The 25,308-nt window shown below is 41.2% G+C and overlaps 1 protein-coding gene across 1 annotated transcript in view; it reads right to left on the bottom strand.

The window, feature by feature from the left end:
• Nucleotides 1–25,308, bottom strand: part of MYOM2 (myomesin 2) — a 99,333-nt gene that overhangs the window by 58,007 nt on the left and 16,018 nt on the right. Inside the window, exons 7-13 of the mRNA XM_063087837.1 lie at nucleotides 17,895–17,983; nucleotides 17,766–17,816; nucleotides 16,560–16,724; nucleotides 9,473–9,634; nucleotides 6,984–7,125; nucleotides 4,690–4,889; nucleotides 3,996–4,049 (exon numbers count right to left, since the gene is read on the bottom strand). Coding sequence (XP_062943907.1) covers nucleotides 3,996–4,049; nucleotides 4,690–4,889; nucleotides 6,984–7,125; nucleotides 9,473–9,634; nucleotides 16,560–16,724; nucleotides 17,766–17,816; nucleotides 17,895–17,983 — 863 coding nt within the window. The remainder of the gene's footprint in view (nucleotides 1–3,995; nucleotides 4,050–4,689; nucleotides 4,890–6,983; nucleotides 7,126–9,472; nucleotides 9,635–16,559; nucleotides 16,725–17,765; nucleotides 17,817–17,894; nucleotides 17,984–25,308) is intronic.

Genomic DNA, 25,308 nt, shown 5'->3' with positions numbered 1-25,308 from the left:
GGTGAGAAATTGAACAGCCACAAGGAAACAGCACAAAACAAGACTGGGTTTCATTTCCCAAGAGTTCTTTTACAGGGTGCATCACATTTTAGAGGCAACACAGGCCTCATCTAGGATCATTCTGGCAAGTGGGTTGGATTTCAAACAAGGAGTCAGTGTGTCTCCAGGAAGGTGCAGAGAGTGACTGGGCAGAGCAGGGAGCCCAGAACACCCAGCTAGCCCACCCTCCACCATACCTGTGTACACACCTGAAGAGATCCAAAGAGAAGGACACTACAGAGACAGAAGATATGGTAAAATCATCTTCGGATACGATATGCTGAACTCCCAAAACTGAATCGTGGCACTGAAGACACAGGAAGCAAACCGAGAGGACAGAAGGAAGCAAAGAAAGTAACAAAAGCCCTGTGCAGGTGTGAGCAGTGGGATGCAGAACCTCTTCCACACACTTTCAGAACTGAAATGTCTTGTTGTTTTTGGACCTGGCGCATAGCTTCTAGGCCAGAAAAAGTGGAATAAGGAACATTTCATTTGATGCCAAGGCAAGACGTAAGAACCTAGTTTTTGTCAGAAAGAAATTCCCCATCAGGGTAAGACATTTGAGTTAAGACTTTCTTCATCACCTTGGGCCAAGCATTTAGCAGGAGCCACAGATCTGCTGGATGGACAGAGGAGGACAGGACTCAAAATGGCCCAGTGAGCCAAGGAGGGCCAAAGAAATGTGATGATATTCATGACAACCTAGAGCTGAGAGGAGAATCTTAGAAAAAGCAGACGGGAGCTGAGCAGAATGAGAAGAAACAGCCAGCTGTTTCCTGTACCCCGGGCACTTGTCACTGTGGGCCAGGCACTGCTGGCTAGTGACACTGCCCTCAGCCTGCTTCAGCAGCAGGGGCTGGCCAGTGGCCCTGTTCCAATGCATCACGTCAATGCTGCATAAAAATGGTGACTCATATATATCTCACATATATAGGCATACATATTTTTCTGCATTAAAATTATTTTTAAGAATAAAGTAATTATGCTAACAAAAATATATATGTCACATTTTTATCTATTATTGACATGATTACATATGTATATACACATATTTTTATAATTGTTTAAAATGCTTTCACATCTATTATCTTATTTGGTTCTTTCCATATATGGAGGAAGATAATATTCTCCTCCAACTTAAAAATGCAGAAATGAAGTGCAGAAAAATGTAGCACTTTCCTAAGACCACACAACTATTGAGTGGTTGAATAGGGATCCACGCTTAGGCCTTCAGATTCCAAATCCCGCATTTTGCTCTCTCATCAACCCAAAGAAGCCACAACCTCCCCAGGAGATGTTTGTCTAAGTCAATGCAACATGAAGTTTATTTGGAATTTGTAGAAGCCCCAAGAAGACAGAATTCAAGAGGATGCACAATCAGAAATGAATACTGCAGAATTCAGAGCAAACAACTACACGTGTGCTACAAGTGATCTTCCCCAAGACAGTGCATTGAATGCCTCGATACATAATGTTTAGAATAAAAGCAATGTCATTATGTTCTGCAAGAGCCTATTCTGGCCTTTCCAAGAATAGAGTATCCATTTTTCAGTGGAGTAATTCAAGAAATATTGGAAAAGTTGGATGATATGAAGGGAAGAGCATTGATATTAATTAAAATATTTGAAAAAAGACAGTAGCTAAGATTAAAAGGATTAAGAAAACTTAGCCAAAAGTCTAAAATAGTGAGGAGCAATTTTTAGCCAGTGAAAGTAATGAGTTTCTGCTTCATTACAATAAGCGGCATTTAGCAAGTCTTTTCTAGCTAAAGCGGTGTTAAAAGAAAAAAATCAGCTCCTATGAAGATAGATATGTGTAGAAAAGGAAATTCCAAATAGCAAATTTTTATACCCAGAAGTGGTTTGCTGAAAAACATTATAGAATCTCTTTCTCTTTCTAAAGATTTTTTTAAACTAGAGGAGTAGTCATTGTTTAAAATGACTGAGGTGAACAGGTGAACTTTTCAAACCCCTATGTCAACATACCAGAATTTTAATTTCAGACATGGTTTGTGTCAGACCGTGGAAATTGCCCACGCACTGATGCAAACAAAGCCTCCTCCCGGAGAACTGAAGCCCTACATGGCTGAACTCCAGGCAGCACAAGGTCCCAAGTCAAACAGTTTTGCATCTGAGTGTCTCACCCTCTGCCTTCTATGACCAGCTACATGAGCACAGCCTCAGAAATGTTTCCCAGGGTATGAATAAAACTCTGCTATGTTCAAGAACGGATCAAATAAAAGGAAAGTGTATGCCCAGGGATCCAGAAAGCCTGACTTTGTATAAGGCAAAAAATGAGAAAAAACATGAAAAACCGTGTCTGTGACTTTATTCCAGTTGGAAATAGGTGCTATTGGGTTTGTAAACCGAACTTCTTTTTTATCATTTGGTAAACCAAGTCTTAGAAAATGTGGTATTTCTTTATTTGGCACTTAGAGAGTAGCTAGCTATTCATATCCTGACACCTCTAGGTCTATATATAAAGAGATAGATTGTCTCTCCAAAAAGGCACAGTTCCTGCCTTAGAAAGGTTTATTAGATTATATGATTTCATGTTCCTGGTGCTTTTCACAATGACCTTGACATAGTGCAAATTTCATCATAGATATGTGACATTTATAAAGCATGTTACACCTTCTCATTGTGGGTCATTTTTACCAGACTTGAATTCCTATATGTCCACTCAACAGGGGTCCAGATCACATCTCCTCTCGCCATTCCTGTGGGCCCAAGAGCAGTGAAAAGAAAACGCCTCTTCCTCGGGCATGCCAGAGCTCACGGTGTGCACAGCCTCCTGCTGCAAGAACATCTTCTCTTCCCATATAATTTGGGGCCGTTACTTATTCATTTAAATATTTATGCTTTAATCATCAAAGAGGTATCAAGAACTTATTACACATCGGTATGATGAGAGGCTAAGGTGAATGAGGCAGTTTTTAGAAGCCATGATAAGTCAACCCTGCCCAAATTACTTGCTTTTGTTATTTATTGAGCATCTTTCCTGATTTCTGAGTTCTGGAAACAGAGGTTCTTACTAAGGCTTTAAATGTTACTGTGGGATGAACTAGAACTCGGAAGAGTGTTCCTCAGGGAGTTTACTTCCCTTGTGGGGAGCATGGGGACATTTTTCTTTGGAGAAAAATCTTTATGGTGCAGAAGATGCAATGCATAAATTCCATTTGCGGGCCTACCTACTTCAACTATGAACATGAATCAACAAATCTCCCTGAATCTGCAGGTATTTGGGGGAAAAAACATTTGGGACTGCTGCAATTTTAAAGAAGAGTTCCATAGTATCTTAATTGATTTGGAAGATTACTTTTAAGTTTTCTCTCATTGTACTCTATAAGCTAATTGTAAGTCCAACTAAAATCTTTGGATTTCTGATTAATAATGTTAGATTCTCCTTCTTAACAAATCATTGTTTCTAACTATCTCTGGAAAGACTATTAAGGAGAAGTAGTATTCACAAAATCAAATATAAATAAGGGAAACATAAACTTTCAAACCAAGACCATCATTTGGCCAAAAAGACTCAATCTATTTCAGTTAAAATGTGAGGAATAAAATTTTTGCTTAAAGAAATAAAACAAAATACTATACCCTAATGGACTCTGTGAGAAGGACCCCAGCATCCGCCAGCAATCAGATCTTCACTTGAGTTTGGTTTCTTCTCTGTTCGTCCCCAAGAGAACGCACTTGTGAAGCCAGTGGACAGCAATGCAGTCCTCAACTTTCTCCACCCGGACTCTCTCTTCTTCCCACTCCTCGCCTCCCTGCTTTATTTTGTTTAACTTCTGTAGACATTAAGCTTGCGCACTTGACCTGTAGTTATTTTTACATGAGAAGAGTGCACCCACCCCATGGATATTTTGTGTCCCTCTCTCATGTGTCCAGTTACTATCCTAAATCCCTAGGGTACCAGCAGCTGAAATGAAGTGGTAAAGAGCTACTTACCTTCAAGGTCATCCTGACAAATTACAACATCTTTCTCTCCCTCCAAATGAATTGCTGCAGAGAGAAAGGTGGGTACGAAATTCAACATCCAAAAGATTTTTAAAGAAAGCACATGTTTCCCCTAATTCAATGCAAGGTCTGAATCACGTTTGCATTAGGACCACAACACGTACAGTCACCTGGAGTAATTAGAGTTGATATTTTGGAAGTAGTCCTGGTACTATTTAGCACTTTTCAGCTCTCTGTAGTGGATTCAAAGGACAATGAGGGTAAGGAAAATAGAGTCTCTCTTTAAACCATAATTAAGGGTCCAATTCCATCAAGGAATCTGCATCATGTGAAATTAAAATTCACAAATAAAGTGACTTGGTCTCAAAGGCTTCTAAATCTCACTGTGTTGAAATTACATCATCAACGGATTGAAAAAAGTCTATTCTGAGCCAATTTAACTGGATACCAGTGAAGAGTGCCATGAAGGTGAAGCACATTAGTCTTAACGTGTAGATGTCAGCCTGGCCATCTCATTCCTAAAGGGGCATTGACAGAGCCGTAGGAGAGCAGTAAAATACCCTGAGCTTCACTCAGCACCTAGTGGTGTCTACCTAGTGATAAACCAAAAAAAAAAAACAAATCGCACACAAAACAGCCCAAAGTTTCCCAGTCATAGCTGTAGCTTCAAATATGAGTGGCCTACCTTGTAATCTTTTGGGGTCAACAGGGGCGAGAGCAGCCACTGCATCAGAGACTCTGGAAGGTCGGCTGATGCCTGCGTTATTGACCGCCCTCACGCGGAATATGTAAGACCTTCCTTCAACAAGGCCAGTTACAGGGTATTTGCAGATTTTCACGGGTGCGTCATTGCACTGAACCCAATTATTAGTTCCCACTTCACATCTTCAAATAAAACAAAAAGAGTAGAGAATAACAAATGTGGCAATCTAATAAATATATACATATATATCAAACATAACAGGAAAACATCTCACATTGGTAAAATCTGTGCTGTTAAAATATTGATGTGTACAAATAGTAGTATAAATAAACTTTAAGAGACGGGGTTATTTAGAAAATGCAATATATGTAATATATAATATATTATATATAACATGTTCAATGCACACATATAATACATATTGTATACGTATGGTGTATAATATGTGTATTATAATTTATAGCTGAAGGCCAATTCCTACCTTCAAACACATTTAGATAAAAATCTACTTAAAGGTTATTTCAGATCTATCCTTAATAGTTCTTTTTCCACCTACATGACCAAGTCACAGGTGCCACTAAGCCTGCTGGCATGTTCCATGCCTGGGGAAGTAAAATCCCCACTTCTCCCGTGTCCCCAGCATGCATCTAACTCTGCTGAGCCAGGGAGTGAATTCTCACTGGAATGCTGTATCACAGTCTGTTGGAATAACGTTAAGATATTTCTTTCTAGAATACTTCTCATGTGGAATTTGGAAGTCTTTTGAAAATATTAATGAAGCCCTGACCAGAAACCTGTGAATGTAGGAAAGATTAAACTCCATTTTTCACAGGTTGAGAAATTTAAGTACAAAAACTTCATGCTAAATTCCCAGGAGAAAAGAACATTTTCAGAAAGTTAGTCTTTCAGAGAACAGCAACCTGAGAGTTGTATATTCATTTTAGAGAGAACCAAATCTTTCTCTCCCGATCTATTCAGAATTTTTAATGACAGTTCTCTATTCCACATGTCCTGACCTGTTTTAGCCAAAAAGCACCACTTGGTCAAAACTGAAAGGCTGTCAGGGGAAACACTCAAATCAACAACTGTCAAGAAAGGAGCCGCCCCTTCCTTCCAGAATGTCCTGCTTCTTTAAATGTTTTGGGTGAAGGAATGTGAATTTTTAACTGAGATAGTCAATGAAATATTGTTTGCCAATGCGGCTGGAAAAATTATCAGATGTTGCAGGAGAATAGAAGATAGTTTGTGTTTTGCTTTTTATTTTTTTAATTCAAAGTAGACCCTGAACAATACACCTTGCAGACTTGTCTCTAGCATATCAAAATATTACCTTGATGGTGAATGTTTTAGGCAAACAGGTAGCTTTGTTGGGGGCAGGGAGAGGGGGAGAAGAAAATTTAATAAGCATAAGTCAAAAAACCAAATGGATTGATTTTTTTTTTCTGAAGTGACCACCTTATTTTACTATGTTTTATATGTATAAAATATTAAATTCCTACCAGAAAATATCCTCTTATAACCCAATAGCTTATTCCCTCTGTCTCGCTTCTAAATTCATTTTCTTTAACTGTAATTTCTTCCAATGATTGAAATTTATATTTGAGGCATTAATGACATATCCAGTCAATTCACTGGTTCTCTTCTGTTTTCCTCCCAGGCTCTAAGCACTATTCCAAATAAATAAAGGAAAATCAAAGACCATTGGGTTTAATGATGATTTAAATTTAAGTTACAAACTTAAAGATAAATTCCAAATTTTGTGCTTTGAAGCTGCACTATTTCTATTTGGAAACAAGAAGAAAACCCTATTACTTAACAGAGAAAAAGAATAGAACTTTGGGTATGAGCAAGCTGGCATTCTTCCTTGCCACTTTGACTCGCTCTCAGGAGGGAGGAATGTTCTGAACACTAATCCTGCTGAACTGCAGCCCTGTCCAGCACAGGGCATAGGCCTGAACCTCAGCAGAACCACCACACCGGGGCCAAGAGTGTGCCTGGAGATGTAGCATAGGATTTGTTCCTGGGTGTGGAACAGGCCAACAAGACTCCAATTTCAACAAAAAGCAACCCAGTGTAGTTAACACTGGGCTCAGCCTATTTGGCTGTATTTACCCATTACTTAGTCAGGAGCATTAGATTACCAAAGAGTAATGTACCCAGAACCAATCAAGAAAGGTAATGTCAACCTGAGCTTAGAAAAACATCCGAATACGTTGTCCACGGTAATATTTGTTTTGAGAACATCTCCATCCCCGGAAGACTGAAGGCACACTCACCGATCAATGAAGTAGCCAATGACAGGGCTCTCGGTGGTCGTATTGGGTGGCTTCCAAGTCACAATGACATAATCTAGGTTTGCATCGTGACACTTCAGGTCCATGGGTGCTCCAGGAGCCCCTGTGACCAATGGGTCAGCATCTGGGGAAGAGGAGAGAAAAGATACGTGTTCACAGTCACTTAAAGCACGGGATCACTTCAAAGCCAGCCCACAGCTTCTTCAAACTCAGATCCTATCTGCTTGATTTGATCCACTGTTTAATCTTCATGTTCAAATTTCTTGAATATTTATGGATTCGTGTGGATTGGTGAAAAGAAACATAAATATATTTATGAGTTTAAACACTCAAAACACTTAATCCTCTATAAAATGCTCAAGTCTACCATTTTTCATAATCAAATCCAAAATTAAAGTTCACCTCTTGATTGCATGTGGTCACATAATAGCATATTGTCAAGATTTACTGATGAAACAATAATAATTCAGCCTTTTTAACACCTGAGAAATATTAGTTTAGATGCTTTTATATTTTAAAAGAATTTTAAAATTTTTTCCCGCAAGTTGTGAGAAAATGTTTGGGTCAATACTCCATTCATTTCACAGTCTATTTATGACGGTAACATAATTAAGTTTTCTTTTCAAATTTTAATTACAGCTGCACTAAAGACCAACAGAGCTATTTAGAAAGTTAATAGACTGAACATTTAATTTCCTTATCTAAAATATGTATTTATTCAGCGATCATGGCTGTTCTGTTATACATTCTTGGCAGTGTAAGCATTATACAGTTTCATGTTCAAGTCTCCTCGGCATATTAAAAGCTAATGATTTCTTGGCATAGGGACAAATATTTTCTCTTACATTAAAAATCTTCAGAAAGTAATCAAAACGGCTAAAATCCCCCATACTTTCATTATCTTCTTCCTCTTGGTGATGCTGAATAAGGCAATTTAAGCTATGTTGCATTTATTGCATTTTTATGGGGCAAAACATCTTGCCAGAAGGCATGTGCACAGAAAGAAAGGTACATTTTAATGCCAACCTAATAAAAATGGTAAAGCTACGTGGAAGTGTCTAAAATCACAGCCTTGCAAGCTGATGTTATCTTGTGGGAAGTGCGGAAGGTGAGATGCGTCTGTTTATTTCACATTTGATCTTTTCATTTTAAGATAAAATATTCCCTAATGATACAGCACCTCCTTTGAACTCTGATCTAACTAATGCAGTGTGGAAAAAACAACATACTGATGGAGTTCTTGTGTTACATATGCTGGAGCACCTGAGCAGCTAATAAGGACAGGCTGGCCAACCAGGACAGAGAGCAGAGCAGCCCAGAAGGACCTGCGGGACTCAGGACAGCTGCTCTGGCCAACTGGAACAGGAGTGTTCTGGTCTCTTCACGGTAGATTCCGCTAAGCCCCAGAGAGGAGGCAGCCTCTAAACTCCGAGCTGCAGCAGTGCAACCTCAGGCAGAGGCAGGGAAGGGTGAAACCGAGCCCAACCCAAGAAGTCGAACGTCGCCAAATCACTGTGACAGCAAGGGAACACTCCCTTACCGGGCTTTATCAGAATTTAACCACCAGCCCCTTCATCTTACAGACCTTCCTGATGCCTCTGAGCCTCAATGTCTGTATGTGAAAAACTGAGAACAATATTTCCTTATAAAACTGTTATAAGAATTTTAGATCATATATACATATGTATGTATGTACAGGTATGTGCATATACACATATATGCATACTTGTGTATATACACCTATATCCCTACATATATGAGATAGGCATTATACACACACACATCTACAGGTGTGTATATATATAGTGCCTAACACTGCCTAGTGGTATATCATAAATTTTGCTTTTCTTTTCATAAAATGGGATTAATATAACCTTCGTCATGAGTCTGTTGCGAGGATTAAATACACGTAGGACACTGAGCACATTGCCTAACATAAAGCAACAGTAATTTTGGGCCGCCCTTATAAAAGTTATCTTAAACACAAATTTAATTGAAGCTGGTGGTAACAATTACAGCAGTAGTAGTCATCATCTCTTCCTTCTAAGCCAAAGTCTAGAGGGAAGAAGGAGCTGCCAGGGAGACATGAGGCCCCTCGACTGGCATCCCCCCTGCTGTATGCCTCTCTCAAGAGAATTCCCCCAAGAATGAGTAATTCCAGTGCATTCACTCTTAGGATTCACTTCATAAATTCTAATAATTTTATGAATGATTAGAGAGACAAAAGATTATGATTCTGATCTGTTCCAAATTGCATCTTACTTTTTTCATCCATTCATTGTCAGGTGCAACCTGATGTGCTGCGCACCTGGGAAATACCTACTTCACATCAAGGAAGTTTCCAAGGAGTAAAAACTGTCTTTCAACCTTGTTGCTCCTTTTGCCCAGTCCCTTCATCTTTACGGATCCCCTCCTACCACACATGCTCAGGTCTGCACTGCGACAATGCCACACTCGCCCCCCGCACGCACCTCTGACAAACAGGAAGGCACTGTGGTCGCTGACTCCGCCTCGCGACACAATCCTCAGTGTGTACAGGCCTTCGTCGTCCTTGTTCAGGTGGCTGAAGGACAGGGAGGCCTGGCCTTCTCCAAAGAACATCTTTGTCCACTTCGACTCTTTCAGGAGCACATCTGAAATTGCATTAAAATTCAAAAATTGCTTCAGAAATCGTCCAGTGAATTAAAGAAGGCCTAAGAGGAGATTTGTGCGATCTCATGGTGAGACAGGACTGTCAAGCCAGACGCTGAGGAACAAAGCTTTGACTTCATAAAAATCTGAAAGCTGTTTTACACGTAAAGCTCATGCACAGATGAGGCACCAAGAGTGAAAAAGAGTTTGCAGCTCAGAACTAAGGTGACTATTCAGAGGGTATAGAGACAGCACGTGTTGCGAAATGACCACTAGCTTCGACTCAGGTGCACCAGGTTTACTTACTGGCTCACTGCTGCTCAGGAGAATGGCAGTTGTCTAAGCCATTTCCTCATCTACCACAGTGACTCTAATAGTATCTAACCTGCAGTTGGTATCTAATAGTAGCTGACCTTCCTTAGAAGACAACACGCCATCCTACAGAAAGCACTTACCCCAGATGCCGGCCGAGGGAAAGTCTTCCATCACTGTGACTTAGAAATAAATAATAAAAGTACCAACAAATCAATAGATCAAAAGGCAAAGAAATTAAAAGGGCAAATTGTAAAAGAAGAAATGCGAATGATGAATAAGCTTGTAAAAAAAAAAACATATTCTACACTTGAAACCAAGAAGACACAAAAAAACAATAATGAGAAATTACTTTCCAACCACTAAATTTGGCAAAGACGAAATATGCGCAACATCCACAATTAAAAAGAGCAGAAAGACACGTTACTATCCTTCTGGTGGGAGTGTAGTCACACGGGGTAAGGGCAGAACGTTTGTCAAAAGACATAAAATACGCATGCAGTTTTGGAAACCAAAACACAAATTCTTAGAATGTTTCCCAAAGTAATAAATAGAGGTGCATGATAAGGATTTTATACCAGAATTATTTATAACAGAAAAAGTATAAACCAACTCAAAAGTTCAAATAGAGGGTAAGTTTGGCATATTCATATAGCGGTACACAACCTACAAAGAATAATCATTGTCATGGAAACATGTATGGTATGTTGTTAAATGAAAAAAGCAGATTTCAAATTGAATGTATGGTTTCTATTTTAATGTCTATGTATAGATACAGATACCCTCTGTGAGTAACAATGGCAAACGTGCAATAAAAAAAGTATTTTAAGTTGTTTTATCCATTTTTATCTTTCCCATACAGCTACTGGCATCAAAGAATAGTTATTGTGCTAACTAGTGATTAGCATAGTACTTGATACAAGGTCTGTACAACAAAAATATGAAGCAATGCAATGTATTGCAATATAATGCAAAATACAATAATGATTAAAATATGCAAAAAAGGAAAGCAGACTTCTTTCTTCTCCTCATATTTATTCCCAATGTTCTAGCAAGTCCTGCTGGATCAAAATAAACCCTAAATCTCCCCACTTCTCCTCCATCCCAGGACCCTGCCCAAGCCCCCATGGTCCTCCCTGACTCTACAATCACCTCCTGCGTGGTCTCGCTGCTTCCACAACATCCCTCGCCCTCAGCAACCAGAGGGATGTGTTTCATTTTACCTCAGCTAAGCCTTATGGAGGGCAAATATGGAGGCACAATCAGAATAAGCAGCTTGATTTGTCTAATGGTCACAGTGCAGTGTTTACCAGGTTGCTAGATCCATGAGGAGAAGGTGTTCATTCCCAAAAGAACACAGGCTGCCTGGCTAGATGCTCAGGGAGTGTCCCTACAAACCACAGAGTTCCATTTATTTAAGTATGGTTTCCCTCTAAGGTTGAGAGCAGAGGCTGTGGGTCTCTAATGGATGATATTCCAGAAGATATTACTAAGTGGGGCAGAGCTTTAGGCATGGAAAACTTCAGAAATGGTATGAATTCCTAATGTGAGTGCTATGGGTGAAACTGTGTCCTCCCAAAATCCCTGTGTTGACGCTCTAACCCCCAATGTGATGGTACTGGAGGTGCGGCCTTTAGGAGGTGATGAGGGTTAGATGAGGTCATGAGGGTGAGGTCCCCATGATGGGATTAGTGTCCTTAGAAGAACAGAAAGAGACCAGAGTGTGTGAGCGCTCTCGCGCTCTCTCTCTCTCTCTCTCTCTCTCTCTCTCTCTCTCTCTCTCTCTCTCTCTCTCTCTCTCTCTCTCTCCCTCCCATGTGAGGATACAGCAAGAAGGCAGCATCCATAAGCCAGGAAGGAGGCCCTCACTAGAACCCAGCCACACTGGCACCTGATTTTGTACTTGCAGCCTCCAGAACTGTGAGAGATGAATGTCTGCAATCTAAAGCTCCCAGTCTGGTATTCTGTCAACGCAGCCCAAGCTGACTAAGACAGCAGCCTTCTCACAGCAGGTTCCTCTCCTGGCAAGTGGTCTAAAGAACCTGCTTCTTTCTGCCAAAGTTCTTCACACATTAAAGGAAAAACTGCTTCTCATGATGAAATATGCAGCCAACATACACATAAAACAGGACCCTCAGGTGAATCTCCTGCTCAGCTTGAACAGGATGTACAGTCAGAGGCCAGTTTCTTGGACCAAGACCTGTTCCATCGCTGGCTTCCTGACACAACCATTATTTACCAAATCAGCCTCAAGTGCAAATCACACCCAAAAGTGGTCTTCAGTTTTCTTACAAGTAACCGAGGTTTTCTCACCTGTGATGGCTTCAGTTCAGTAGCTTTAGATTTCTAACACATCTTAAATGTGTCATGAGTTCCAAACTTCACATTTGCATAGTCCATTTCCCTCCCATTAGAGGGCTTCACTGCAATGACTGACTTTGCCTTAGGGCTTACCAGCCACCTGGTGGCTTGCAGCTCATTAATTTTAAAGAGTAAAAATTATCTCCTTGCATTTTAATGTCAAAAAATAAGCCATAGAGAATTGTCTCCATTGGTTTCCATTTGAATAAAAAAGCCTATAAAGATCTGATTTTAATTGTTAATGTGGAGCTAGTTTTACAATTAAATCCTCCTCAACTATTACAAGGATCTGACTAAAAATGGAAAAAGACCTGTCAGATACATTTTTTGAAAACAGGGCAAGAGAGCAAAGCCCGGGGTCCTAGGCAGGAGCAGGGGTCCTCTGCCTGGAAGCAGGCAAGAGAGCATGCCAAAAACACCACTTGCATGCAGGTGGCCCACCACAGTCACAGCTGCTGCAAAAGCATCTTGACACCACAGTAGTAGCCACAGCCACCATGCAAGTGGCCCTCCAGAGACTCAACGGCATTGATACATGAGAGTCACCAGTGGGCACCAGAAGAAGAAGAGGATGTCTCTCTCCTCAAAGCCCACTCTGGAGTAATAGAAGAAGCAACTGCTCTACCAGGTCACCAGACATCAATGTAGAGATACTAGAAATATAAAAACCCAAAAAGATATGACACCACCAAAAGAATACAGTAATTCTCAAATACCAGACCCTATAGAGTAGGAAACCCTTGAAATGACTGAAAAATTCCAAGACACAATTTTAAGGAAACTCACTGAGATACAAGAAGACTCAAACAACATAAAGAAATTAGAAAAAAAAAAAATCCAGAGTATGAAGGAGGAAATTTACAAAGAGATTAGTACCTTTAAAAAAATGTAGCAGAATTCACAGAACTGAAAGATTCACTCATTGAAATAAAAATCACAACCAAGAGCTTAAACAGCAGGCTAAAAGAAGAACAACCAAAGAATTTCTGATCTTGGAGATAGCCTTTTTGAAATAACCCAGGCAAACAAAAAAAGGAAAGAAGAATTTTTAAAAATCAGGAAAATCTAAGAGAGCTAGCAGACAACCTTAAGCACATAAACTTTCAAATTATGGGTGTTCCAGAAAGGGAGGAGAAAGGAAAGGCATGGAAAACCTATTCAATGAAGTAATAATGGAAAACTTCCCAGGTACAGAGAGAGACATGGACTTTCAGATCCAGGAGGCTCAAAGATCCCCAAAAGATTAAATCTGAAAAGATCCTCCCCAAGACACATTATAGTCAAACTGGCAAAGCTCAAAGACAAAGAGAGAATCTTAAAAGAAGCAAGAGAAAAGCGTCAAGTCACCTATAAGGGAGCCTCTATCAGACTAACATCAGACTTCTCAACAGAAACTCTACAGGCCAGAAGAAAATGGGATGACATATTCACCACCACACAACCAGCCCTTTAAGAAATCCTCAAGGATGTCCTGCAATTGGAATCCAAAAGAAAATAATCACTACCATGAAAACACAAGAAGGAACAAAACCCACCGGTAGAATAAAAACACAGTTGAGAAAGAGAAAGAAACTAAATCTTACCACCACAAAAAACCATAATGACAGTGTAATAATGCCCCTGCTTTATCTCTGATTTTAGCAATTTCTATCTTCTCTCTTTCATTCTGGGTCAGTCTAGAAAAAGGTTTGCAAATTTTGTTGATCTTTTTAAAGAATCAACTTTTGGTTTTGTTGATTTTCTACATTGTTTTTAATTCCCTGTTTCATATATTTCTGTCATAATCTTTGTTATTTCCTACTTATATTTGCTTTTGGTTTACTTTGCTCTCCTTTTTCTATTTTCTTAAGGTAAAAGTTTACATTACTGATTTCAGACTTTTCCTTATTTTTAATATAGCTGTTTACAAGTATAAATTTTCCTCTAAGCACTGCATGAGCCCTGTATGCTGTAAATTTTGATATGTTGCACTTTGATTTTTATCTAAGTTCTCTCTAATTTCCATGTGATTTTTCTTCTTACCCATCGTTCAATTCAATTAGGAGAATGTTGTTTAATTTCCATACATTTGTGAATTTTCTAATTTTCCTTCTGTTATTGCGGTCAGAGAACATATTTTCTATGATCTTAGTCTTTTTAAATATATTAAGACTTGTTCTGTGGCCAAAAAAATAACTACATTTTACATTTTGTAATGATGAATATGCCAACTATCCTGATTTGATGATCATATATTGTACACAAATACTGATAGTCAACTCTGTACCCTATAAATATGTGTAATCACCTATATTTCAATAAACAAAAAATTCATAAACAAATAAATAAATAAATTTAAAGAGGAAAAATAAAAAACATAATCTGTCTTAATAGCATACCTATTCAAACCTGGAAAGTACTCTCCTTAAAAAAAAAAAAAAAAAAAAACACTTCCAATTGGGGAAAATAAAAGGAATTACAGAAACTGAGAACACATTTGAATTATAGAATAAATCTTCATAACTAAGGTTATTTTAAGCCTGTATAGGGATTTTACCTAGATTTTTTTTATTTTCCTCCTTTATGTTAAATATTTAAACACTACAGTAATGAGAGTTCGCAGGAAGCTAGAACTAACCTGATGTTAATAACAGCTGTTAGCACAACTGATCCACGATACATAATAACTTCAAATGTGAATTTCTGCCAATTCAATGTGAAACTGTTTTTGTTTCTTTTCTTGATCCTGAAATTGTCCCTCTATGATATAAGCTCCTAGTCATTCAAATGTGCTGTGGAAATTTTCATTGCTTATAATAAAAAGCATGTGGAGTTAGAAGAAAAAAAGAAAATGAAAAGAAAATGTACATTCCATTTAAATTGGTCAAGGTTAGTGAAACTGCACTGTCACCAGAATTCTAGGCACTTGCTAGTCACCAGAAAAAGCTCTAAAATTAATGTCATCATGCTTTGAGGACACGATGAGAACATTCTTCAAATCAACCTCGTTTCTCGCTAGAAAAGGTAAATTAGAATGCTCAATCTCCTATGCCACCACGAAGAATCTCTCTCTGTCTCCCCCACATAGCATGAACAGAGGACGTGGCTAACTACTCTATTCCAACAGAAGATCATAGCTCTTGAGCCCTTACAGACCTAACAATTCACTCCTCATCTTCTGTGTACAAAGTCACAGGTATCTTCTCTGCTCCTGGAACACATTTCCATCTTTTTCTGCCTCCATGCTTTTGCACACAAGAATTTTCCTTCCTCCCCACCAGCTGAATGCTTATAATCTTTCATCAACCTTCTTTCTTCCCATAAAGTTCTCCTTCATCTCTCCAAATCTACCTCCTTGGCTTAACTTCAGTACTAGGTACAGCCAGTACCACGCATTTGGCAAATTATCACAACCTGATCTGAGACCTTTCATATACTTAAAAGACATCACTTTACAATATTGTGTCTTTTCCCCAACTAGATTATAAAAATTTCATGGGCAGGAATGGCATTTTTTTTTATAATATTTTGCATTATAATAGGTCCTGAATAAATATAGGTAAAATATAGCTTGATTTCATCCATGGAAAATCAGTACCCTTTAGAAGCAACACCCTGGAGAAGATGGAGACGTTTATTTATACACTTTGCATAAATATGGGAGCACAGAACCAGTGGTAATGACTGAAGCAATATCACAAGGTTGGTAGAGAACACAGACTCTGAAGCCAGACTGCTGGGGTTCAAATCCCAGCTCTGCCCCTTCCCTGTGGAAGAGCCCTGAGAAAGTCCTAACCTCAGCTTCCTTTGCGTTAATGTGGAGTTAGCAACACTATTCTTCTCATGGAGTCACATGAAAATTAGGTGAACTATCACTCAAAACAGCATGCAGCACATAAAAAGCTCTGATAAATGTTAGCTATTGTTTTAGTGGAGGAAAACATAGATAATAGACACCACACTCATGTTTTTTAATCAGAGACCCTTTTTATGGAGGTATAAAATTCTGAGTGACTCATCTAAACTCAGGTATCTCCCTGTTAACCTCTCCAAGATTCTCCTGGATGAAGTTCAAGGCCAATGACAGGTTGCCACATTCTCTCCAGTCCCTCGGCTTGCTCTGCTGCCTGCAGCTAATGCGGTGGTAGAGGCGAAGGCCAAGTCAACACTAATGTTGAAAGATTCATTGCTACCTGAAGGACGTGCAGGTGGGGGTGTGCAGAGGCAGCAGCACCTGTGTGGCGTCCCCAAGTCTGGGACTGTCATCCTACTCACCATCCCGGTACCATTCGGCCCGCGGCTGCACTCTCTTCAGTTCAGGTGTCACCAACAGTGTGCACTTGAGAGTGACAGTCTCACCTTCTCTTCTGAAGGTTACCCCAAATTTCTCCAAAAACTGCACATCAAAGTGCATGTATGGAATCACAGATGACAATGGCACTGCACAGAACAAACAGACACTGTTAGAGCAGATGGTCCAAGTGCACGTAAATCACAGCAGACGCACCACAGGCCCTGACCACAGAAGGGTATTTTGTTACCTCCACACGACGTTTACTCCCTCAAAACAGCCGTGTTAAGACCGAATGTTTGGGTTCCCCCAAATCCATCTGATGAAATTCTAACCCCCATGTGACAGTATTTGGAAGTGGGGCCTTTCAGAGGTGATCAGGGTTAGATGAGATCGTGAAGGTGGGGCCCCCATGGTGGGCTTAGTGCCTTTATAAAAAAGGGAAATGCAAATTAAAACCTCATTGAAATATCACCTCACCCCAGTTAGACCGGCTATTACCAAAAAGACGGAGAATAACAAACTCTGGTGAGGATGCAGGGAAAGGCGAACCCTTCTGTACTGTTGGTGGGACTATAAATTAGTACAGCCATTATGGAAAACAGTATGGAGGTTCCTCAAACAACTGCAGGTAGAACTGCCATATGATCCAGCAATCTCATGCTGGGTATATACACAAAGGTCACACACGCTGCAGGTTGTACACATGTATAAGGAAAAAGAGTCTTAAAGCATTGAGAGGCGACCTGGAGCCAGTTTCTGAGCAAACATCTGTTGCACATTCTCACCGTGATCTAAGGTGGCTGTCGTCAGGAACAACCAGGAGACTCTTGGACGGAAAAAAAAAGTATCTTTAAATACAAAATGTGGCAACACCATGCATTCATGACAAGAATTTGGATTCATTTCATTTTTCCAATTCAAAAATGCCAAGTGTCTCCAAGAGTCTCCAAGTGTCACCAGCCTCCAAGTTTCTCCAAGTTTCACCAGTGTCTAAAAATACCACCTAGCCCTAGAATCACATGGGACAATTTGTCAGCATACTGACACTGGCCAGGAAAAACTTGGAAGAGTTTTTTGAAATATAATTTTTTTAAAAATTTGACCCTTAGAAAATAATTTTTAAAAGTATATGTTATGTCACTAAACATTTTTATGCACATGCAAAAAAAACCCACAAATCAACTTACATCCAATCGGTAGTCCCACAGAATGGAAGGGCTCCTCATCCCCTCGGAACCCTGCAAGACATGTAGGTGAACACCGCAAAGGAAGAGCAAGGCCTCAAAGGTGACCCCCCCTTGAGAGCACGTACTCACTTCTCACCACCACAGCGGCATTGGTGGACACTTGTCCGTGGCTGTTGGTTGCCACCGCCGAGTATGTTGCAGTATCATCAAAGTCAGCCCTTTGAGAGAAAAAGCAAGACACAGTCTGTGGGACTGTTCTGTAAAAGTTGATGACCCGAATTGAACAAAAACATTCCTCGAAAGCAAATCATATGACCTAGATCATTTGTTCATGAATGATTTGTTCAAGAACAATGCCAGCTCTATCCTTGGAATGGCGAGGCAGCGTACGTAGTAATTATAGACACAGATGAACCTCTGAGCCCAGACCAGGGCTTGGCTTTGGCTTTGAGAAAGGAAAGTTACCGGCACTTCCAAAAGTCCTTCATTTCATTTTCAAGAAGTCTCTATTCCACTCTGGTTCTATTTTTCTACCTCTATAGAATTCGTGGTTTTATCTTGTCAGTGGGCAGGCTCCAGAAGCACCACTCATGATGGGACAATGAAGAGCATGCCTGGGAGAGTCCTCTACTGGAGTCCTCTATGTTTCCATGCCTAGGAGCAAGGAAATGACCACAGAGAAAGCCATACCCGAGATCACTGAGGCCCATGAACGAACTGCCTGGGAATCATCCTCCTGCTGGTTCTAAGGCAGCCCAGGAACTTGCACTTTGACCCACCTCTCCCAGTTATCCCGGTGCATGCTAACTTTGGGTAACTGCCTGGGATGGTCCCCATCCTATAATGCCCCTGGGACAGGAACCCCGGAATGAAGTGGCTGAGAACACATCAAAGACCCAGGCAGGAACTAGAGCTTGTGTCTGGCTCAAGCAAGCGGTTCCGAGGCATGAGCAGAGACCCAATAACTTCCTAAGTGAGAAAAGCATATTCTACAACCCCTCCTCCATGCTGATAAGAGATTGTGTCCATAATATGAAAGTCATATGATCCCTAGACATGAATCACCCACCCAAGGGCATACTGAAATATCTGAATTGGGCCCCACCTGCAGCATTGACTCACGTTCGTCCCCAGACAGAACCCTGACCTAGGAACGGCCAAAGGCCCCAGTCTTCCAGGCTCAGCTTGTCCAGCTCCCCGTCCATCTTGCAAATGTTGAAGCTTATTTTCTTGGCTGTGGATTGTCTTTCCACCAGCTGCCCCAAAGAACTGAGACGGGAGGGATGTGAGGAGGAGGAACCTAATATTTATTGAGCTTTTCTGAAATGCCAAGCAGTCTGCTAGTTACTTCACATGGGCTATTTTATTTCATATTCTCAAGTACCCTGGAAAATAGGTATTATTATCCTATTAACATGCTAAAAAAGTTGACACTTTAAGAAATTGGGTAAACAAGGTCCACATAACTCCAAAATTTGAATTCTTTCGGCTCACTTCTCTCCGAGAAGTGGACACCATGGGCATAATCTTAATCTGGGAAAAAAACACAAAAAAATCCCACTTTCAAAAACAGAAAAAGTTTACTCAAGTCTTACTTTTGAAATGCATTAAAAGTCAATGCCCACAGAGGCAAAACTTATTCTTGGGAGGTTGTTAGTAATTTTATTTTCTTCTCTATTCCACTAGGAGCTGAAAATAATTTCTCTGACCAAAAAATTCAGTGTCTCTGATAAAGGGGAGAGAAGGTTTCAGAGACCTTTGCTATCTATCAAGAACACCTTCCCTTCCTCATTGAAGTTCACATCCAGCCTCAGCGTGTCAGGCAGTGCCATCTGGCCTCCTTTAACTGCCATTGCCCAAGGGAGAGATCACAGGAACAGAGCCCAGTCCACGTAGATTTACAAACTAAGCACATTATCTTCCAGTTCACCTTGGAGGAATACAAGCCGATCTACAAAGCCCATCAACAAAGCTACAATTCTAGCCTGAACTCATTAGGAACTACTCTGCTATGCAATTTCCAAATAAACTGCAGGTACAGCCATAGCCCCAGGGGCAAAGTAACAGTGTGTGCAGAACACATAAAAATTCCATAATGTAGGCTCTTTCTCCATTGCTAAGCATTAACATCCTGTGCTGATCTGCTCGTATAATACATGCATGCACATGCCCACAGGGAACACAGGCCACAGTAGCTGCCTCTCAGAAACACACCTGGGCTCTTCCGGTCTAGGGTAAAAGGAAAAATTTCTGCGTACCCTTAGACATTGCTTGAATTTTTTTTTTACTTTGTGCTTGTGTTACTTCTAAACAATGAAACCACCATTATATTTTCATAATTGCATTCTCCAAACTGGATGATATTCTTCTTCTGGGATTAGCCCTAAACCTTTCCCTACAACCATCCTGCCCCTCTAGCAATAACAGCAGAATAGAGAAATGAGAGCCACAGGGTCCCATAGGCACAGCTGGAAGTATGAGGACGCCAGAGCCCTCTGGAAAGAAGCAACACGCTCTGTAACTGCCTGATCAAAATCTGATCTGGAGCCTGTCCTGGAAACACATAGCGACACAGACTAAGACTTAGAAGTAGGGAGCGGTAAGTCAAAACAAACACGCCAGCACAGAGCAGAGCAGACGCGCAGAGCCGGTACAGGATTCACAGAAAGTCACCAGCCGGAGCAGGACAAAGGCTGCACCCTTCGCCCAGCAGGTCCTTATTGCCACCACTCCTGAGAGCGTTTCCAAACGGTCACCATAAATCCTATCTTCTTAAATACCTCCGTCAGAAACCTTTCTGTATATTATTTAGTACCAATGGTTTTCAAACTGTGTTCCATAATTTTCAAACTGCATCTCCCAAATGTACTACAAATTTCTTCTTCAATAAGTATTTTAGCAATTTTTAGAACTGTAGTAAAAGCATATACTCAAGTGCATCATATGCCAGTCACCCATCGAAGCCCAGCAACATGACTTTTGTGTGGCAGCTTAACTTGTTTGTGCCTTGGGCTCAGGCAAAGCTCCCCCTACTACTCTTTTTAACTGAATAATATTCTGAGATTTCAAGGTAAAACTTAATTTTCCATTTGCAGCTACTTATCTTTGTGACTCAGGATGTTTTTCAATATTGGTCAATCAGAATAAAATTGAGGGGGAGATGGTTGCTGAGGCTATTGTACCACTGCAACCATCAGCCACAAGTTGTCATTTCAAACCTGCACCTTCATTAGGTGAGGCTGAGAATTCTCACCTATTAACTTTATAATAAATAAATCATGTCCATATTTAAACAATGCATTTGAAAACACTTTGTAATTTTGTAGTATCATATTCATCTTAAATATTATTAATCAAAATGTATTAGCTAGATTCCTGGACCAAAAGTTCAGATTCCTTCTACTCTCTCCTTGTCAAAAGCCCTCTCCTTGCCCTTACAAATTCCTACGAAACAGCACAGATTTCTAAGCATTTTGAGAACAGCAATTCATTGTTATTTCACTATTTTTTTGCAGGGCATAGCTGGAAGGGGTATAAGAAGGGAATAAAACCTGTAAAAAAAATAAAATAAAATAAAGGGAATAAAGTTTGTATGAAATTTGCACCTAAGAGAAGGAAGAAACCAGATTAATCCGATAGGCCAAGGCCCACCTAGCAACAGCCTCCTCAGGACTTTGAGTTGTTTTTCAATTGATGTAGGCATTAAGGTCCCAGGAGGAGAGCCACCTAACACATTAGCACCGATTAGCTTGTCAAGTAACCAATTAGCACCTGGTACTTAGAGGCAGCGAACAAGTCAGGGAGAAGGAAACCTGTACATAGGGGCTTCAACATTTTGCAGTGATATATAGAATGTCTGCGTGTGTTCTTCTGTGCATTTATTCACAAGAGAGGGTCCACAGCTTTCTCTTGGTCTGCCAAGAAGCCCAGAACATGTAAAAATACTCAGACCCACTGATTTACTGCAGTGGTCCCAAGGTAGAGTGTAGCCAGCTGATGGACAAGATAACCCACCAGGTCAGCGGGGATAAGTTAGAACTTCTATTCATGTTTCCTTTTATCTCATTCTTTTTACATCTCTCTTTTATAAATGCTTTATACCATATAAAATACATTGCAACAGAGGCACATATATAGATTACAAATAAACATGCATACATGGACTGGGAGCGAGGGCGCAGAAGTATTTGTCCATTGAGGGTCCTGCGACGGGGCTGGAGGAAGACGAGGCATGACAGAGTGGAAAGCGAGGAAGGACTTGGAGCTATTGAGGACTTGCCACCCAACTTAAAATTCTATCCACAGGTAATCTGGAGACTGCAAACTTTGCAAATACCATCTGCGTCACCACATCCCAATAGGAACTCCATGCTCCCTTTCTTCCCAAGGCCTTACCAGAGAAAGCGCTTAGCTAGCCCACAGAATCTAATTCCAGCCTTTACTTCATGCTGTGAGAACTTGCAAGCAAGTGATTACCAGGCTAAGGTTTTACTTTCTGTTTGGACAAATTCCCAGAATAGAAAGTTTTCTCTGGTCTCAATTTTTACAAACTTCCACAGGGCACGTCTGCATTCCAAAGCCTCGGTTTGAAGTTTCCCCAAAACAACTCCATGGAAGAAACTAATACTAGTTTATCCATTTTAAAGATGGGCACTCGAAAGATGACATGACACATAAATTCTTCATGGGTAGTCAAGGCCCAGTGTCCTCAACTCGCAAGTGGTGTTGACACTGGATTTATAATTTAACTCAATCGGAATTTAAATATCAAAGTCTAAAAATAAAGTATAAGAAAAGTTAGCCCTAAAATCATTCTGCAAGGAGTGAGAACAGTGGTGTCACTAATTTTAAAAAACAAGATAGATCGTTCTAAACACTTTTATAAAAATATGAGAACAATGTAAAAATTCTTTGAAGAAATAGGACTCACATTATGAGTCCCAAGAGAAATTATTATGAGCGTATAAAAAAATAGTGTCAATTACAAGTTTAAATTCAGATAGTACCAGGGGGTAACCTTCCTTTTCGGCACTTTAAGAATTCAGCTATCGTGGCCAAAGCATATTCATAGGAATAAATGTCACTCTTGTAACAGAAGGAAAAGCTCATTCCTGAGCCAGGCAAGAAGGGGGACGCCAACACATTCTGTGCCACTTAAAATGGCCACAGATCAGATGATGTGTGGCTCAGCAGTCTGGTATGAACAGCTGAGATGAGCTCTAATTCCTAGGTTTTCCCCATTGCTCTTTCTCTTAAGAATATTATTATTCAACCTGTTAGAAACTCCCCAATACGAATAAGAAAATTGAGAGAAAAGTTGGTCTCGGGAATTTCCTTTTCCCAAATTTCCCAAATATTTGCATATTTATAAAGATCCAAGTGTATAGAAGGAGACCTGGATTTGCAAATCATTTAGTCATGGTACTCTGGGGCCTATTCAGCAACTTTTATTTGATTTTATTAGTTCACTTTGTTCTTAGCCCATAGTGATCCCCATGTAAAGTTTAAATGTTGCCAACATCAGTGTGGATAGGACGTTTTTTTATACTTGAGAAAGGAAAATCGTTTGTCTTTTTAAAACAATTATTGAAAAACAACTTGGAAACTAATTGCTAAATCAAACTGACCTGCTGATTACTAAACAGTCATAGCACACCCCACATTAGAAAACAGACATCCCTAAAAATAAAAGTACTCCTCAAAATGAAGGTAAATGTTCTCTTTCTACACATCATGGCTTATTGCCTATTAAAATTTCCACAAATTAGGGCCTACCCTGTGGCTCACTCAGGAGAGTGGGGCGCTGGGAGTGCCGAGGCCCCGGGTTCGGATCCTATATAGGGATGGCCGTGCGCTCACTGGCTGAGCGCAGTGTGGGTGACACCACGCCAAGGGTTGCGATCCCTTACCGGTCACAAAACAAAAACAAAAAAATAAATAAATAAATAAAATAAAATTTCCACAAATCGTGCAAATCAAAGGAGAGAACGTTACTCTCCGCACAATGCAGCAAAGACGCACAGGAATCGCTGCTGCGTGCACCGGGAGGTGACCCCACCCCCGCGAGTGCCTGTGCCTGCCCTGCCCACCCTCGGCCCCGGCCCCGCCCACCCCTGCCCATCCACGGCCCGACCCATTCCGCCCAGCGCGGCTCACAGCTCTGGGACTCCTCTGACTCCTCTTATTCACTGACACCTACGTCCAACCCAGCAGCAAATCCTATGGTCCTATTGACGCTTCCTTCAAGCTCTGCCGGCGTCCAACCCCTTCTTCCCAGCTCCAGTGCCCCGCCCCCTGCTCCAGGCCCCCATGGCCTTTCTTGAATTTCGGCAGTCTCTCCCCACAGGTGCCTGCCTCTGCCCCACCGTCTAATCATGCCAGAGCGATGCTTTGACATGAAAGCCAGGTCCTTCCCTTCTCTACTGAACCCTCAGAATTCTCCCCCTTTCCCTCCAGCAAAGCCAATGTCTTTACAATGACCTGACTCCGCAGGGTCCCTGCTATGCCTCTGACTTCTTGTCTTCTACCAGCTCCAGCCCACGTGGCCCAGGCCCCCCCTCTCACCGCCCGCCAGCCCGCTCCCACTCAAACCCCATAGCCGTCTGTCCAACCCCTCCATCGCCTTCAGGCCTTGCACAGGTGACATCTCCTCCATGAAGGTCTGCCCCAGCCCCAGGCCTCACCCCAGGCCCCACTCTCAGCACTTCTGGCTTACTGTATGATTCCCTTATTTATTTATTGTGCATGTGGCTAGACTGTGAGGGCTTCAGCACAGGAATCTCGGTGATGGCTGGGAATTCAGCATCTAGGCCAGTGCCTGGTACACAGAAGATTCTCAGTAAACAGTGCACAAGATGCCGATTGGGCTGGGCATCCAGGGTCTCCAGCTTTTCTAGAGAAACTCAAATTTACCTAGAGAAACAGGGTAATAACTCCTCACAAATTTTAATCTTGACTATGACCTTATGACCTTTTAACAGTCTGTCCTAGTTAATCTGCAGATGGAGCAATGGTTCCAGAAAGGAGATGCTCCCCAAGCCTGCCAAGGCTCCTGGAAGGCTCCTCCTGAGTGCTGAGGAGGAGCTGGGCTTGATAGCCCTCCTCCAAGGGGAGGGCAGCACCGTGCAGACACCGACCTCGGGCTGCAGGACAAGGAGCATCGGGAAGGGGCCAACGACTAGAAAGACGAGGAGCAGAAAGCAGGTGCTGGGAGGGAGAATGAGGGAGGCTGAGAGAGCAGGGACAGTCTCAGGAAAAGAAACCGGACCTCTTCTCCACCGGGCCTGTCCTTGGCCGTGTCTTCAGGAGTAAGAGCCCTGCTGGGTCAGGTTAGCCCCAATCCCCCTCCTCAATATCTGACTAGGTTCCTCATCTTCCACCATCCCCCAGGTGATGTCTGTTCACTCTGGTCTGTTTTCAGCAAAAATCCTACTAGGCCAGTTTAACCAGAATCCCCTTTACCCCTGATGTTTCCACTTAGTTCCTGCCCCTTGACTATAAATACCCACTTGCCCATGCTGTATTAGGAGCTGAGCTCAACCTC

Source organism: Cynocephalus volans, chromosome 1, assembly GCF_027409185.1.
Source record: "Cynocephalus volans isolate mCynVol1 chromosome 1, mCynVol1.pri, whole genome shotgun sequence".
Lineage (NCBI taxonomy): Eukaryota > Metazoa > Chordata > Mammalia > Dermoptera > Cynocephalidae > Cynocephalus > Cynocephalus volans.
The sequence above is the reverse complement of the archived record's forward strand: the minus strand, read 5'-3'. Positions and strand labels throughout refer to the sequence as shown.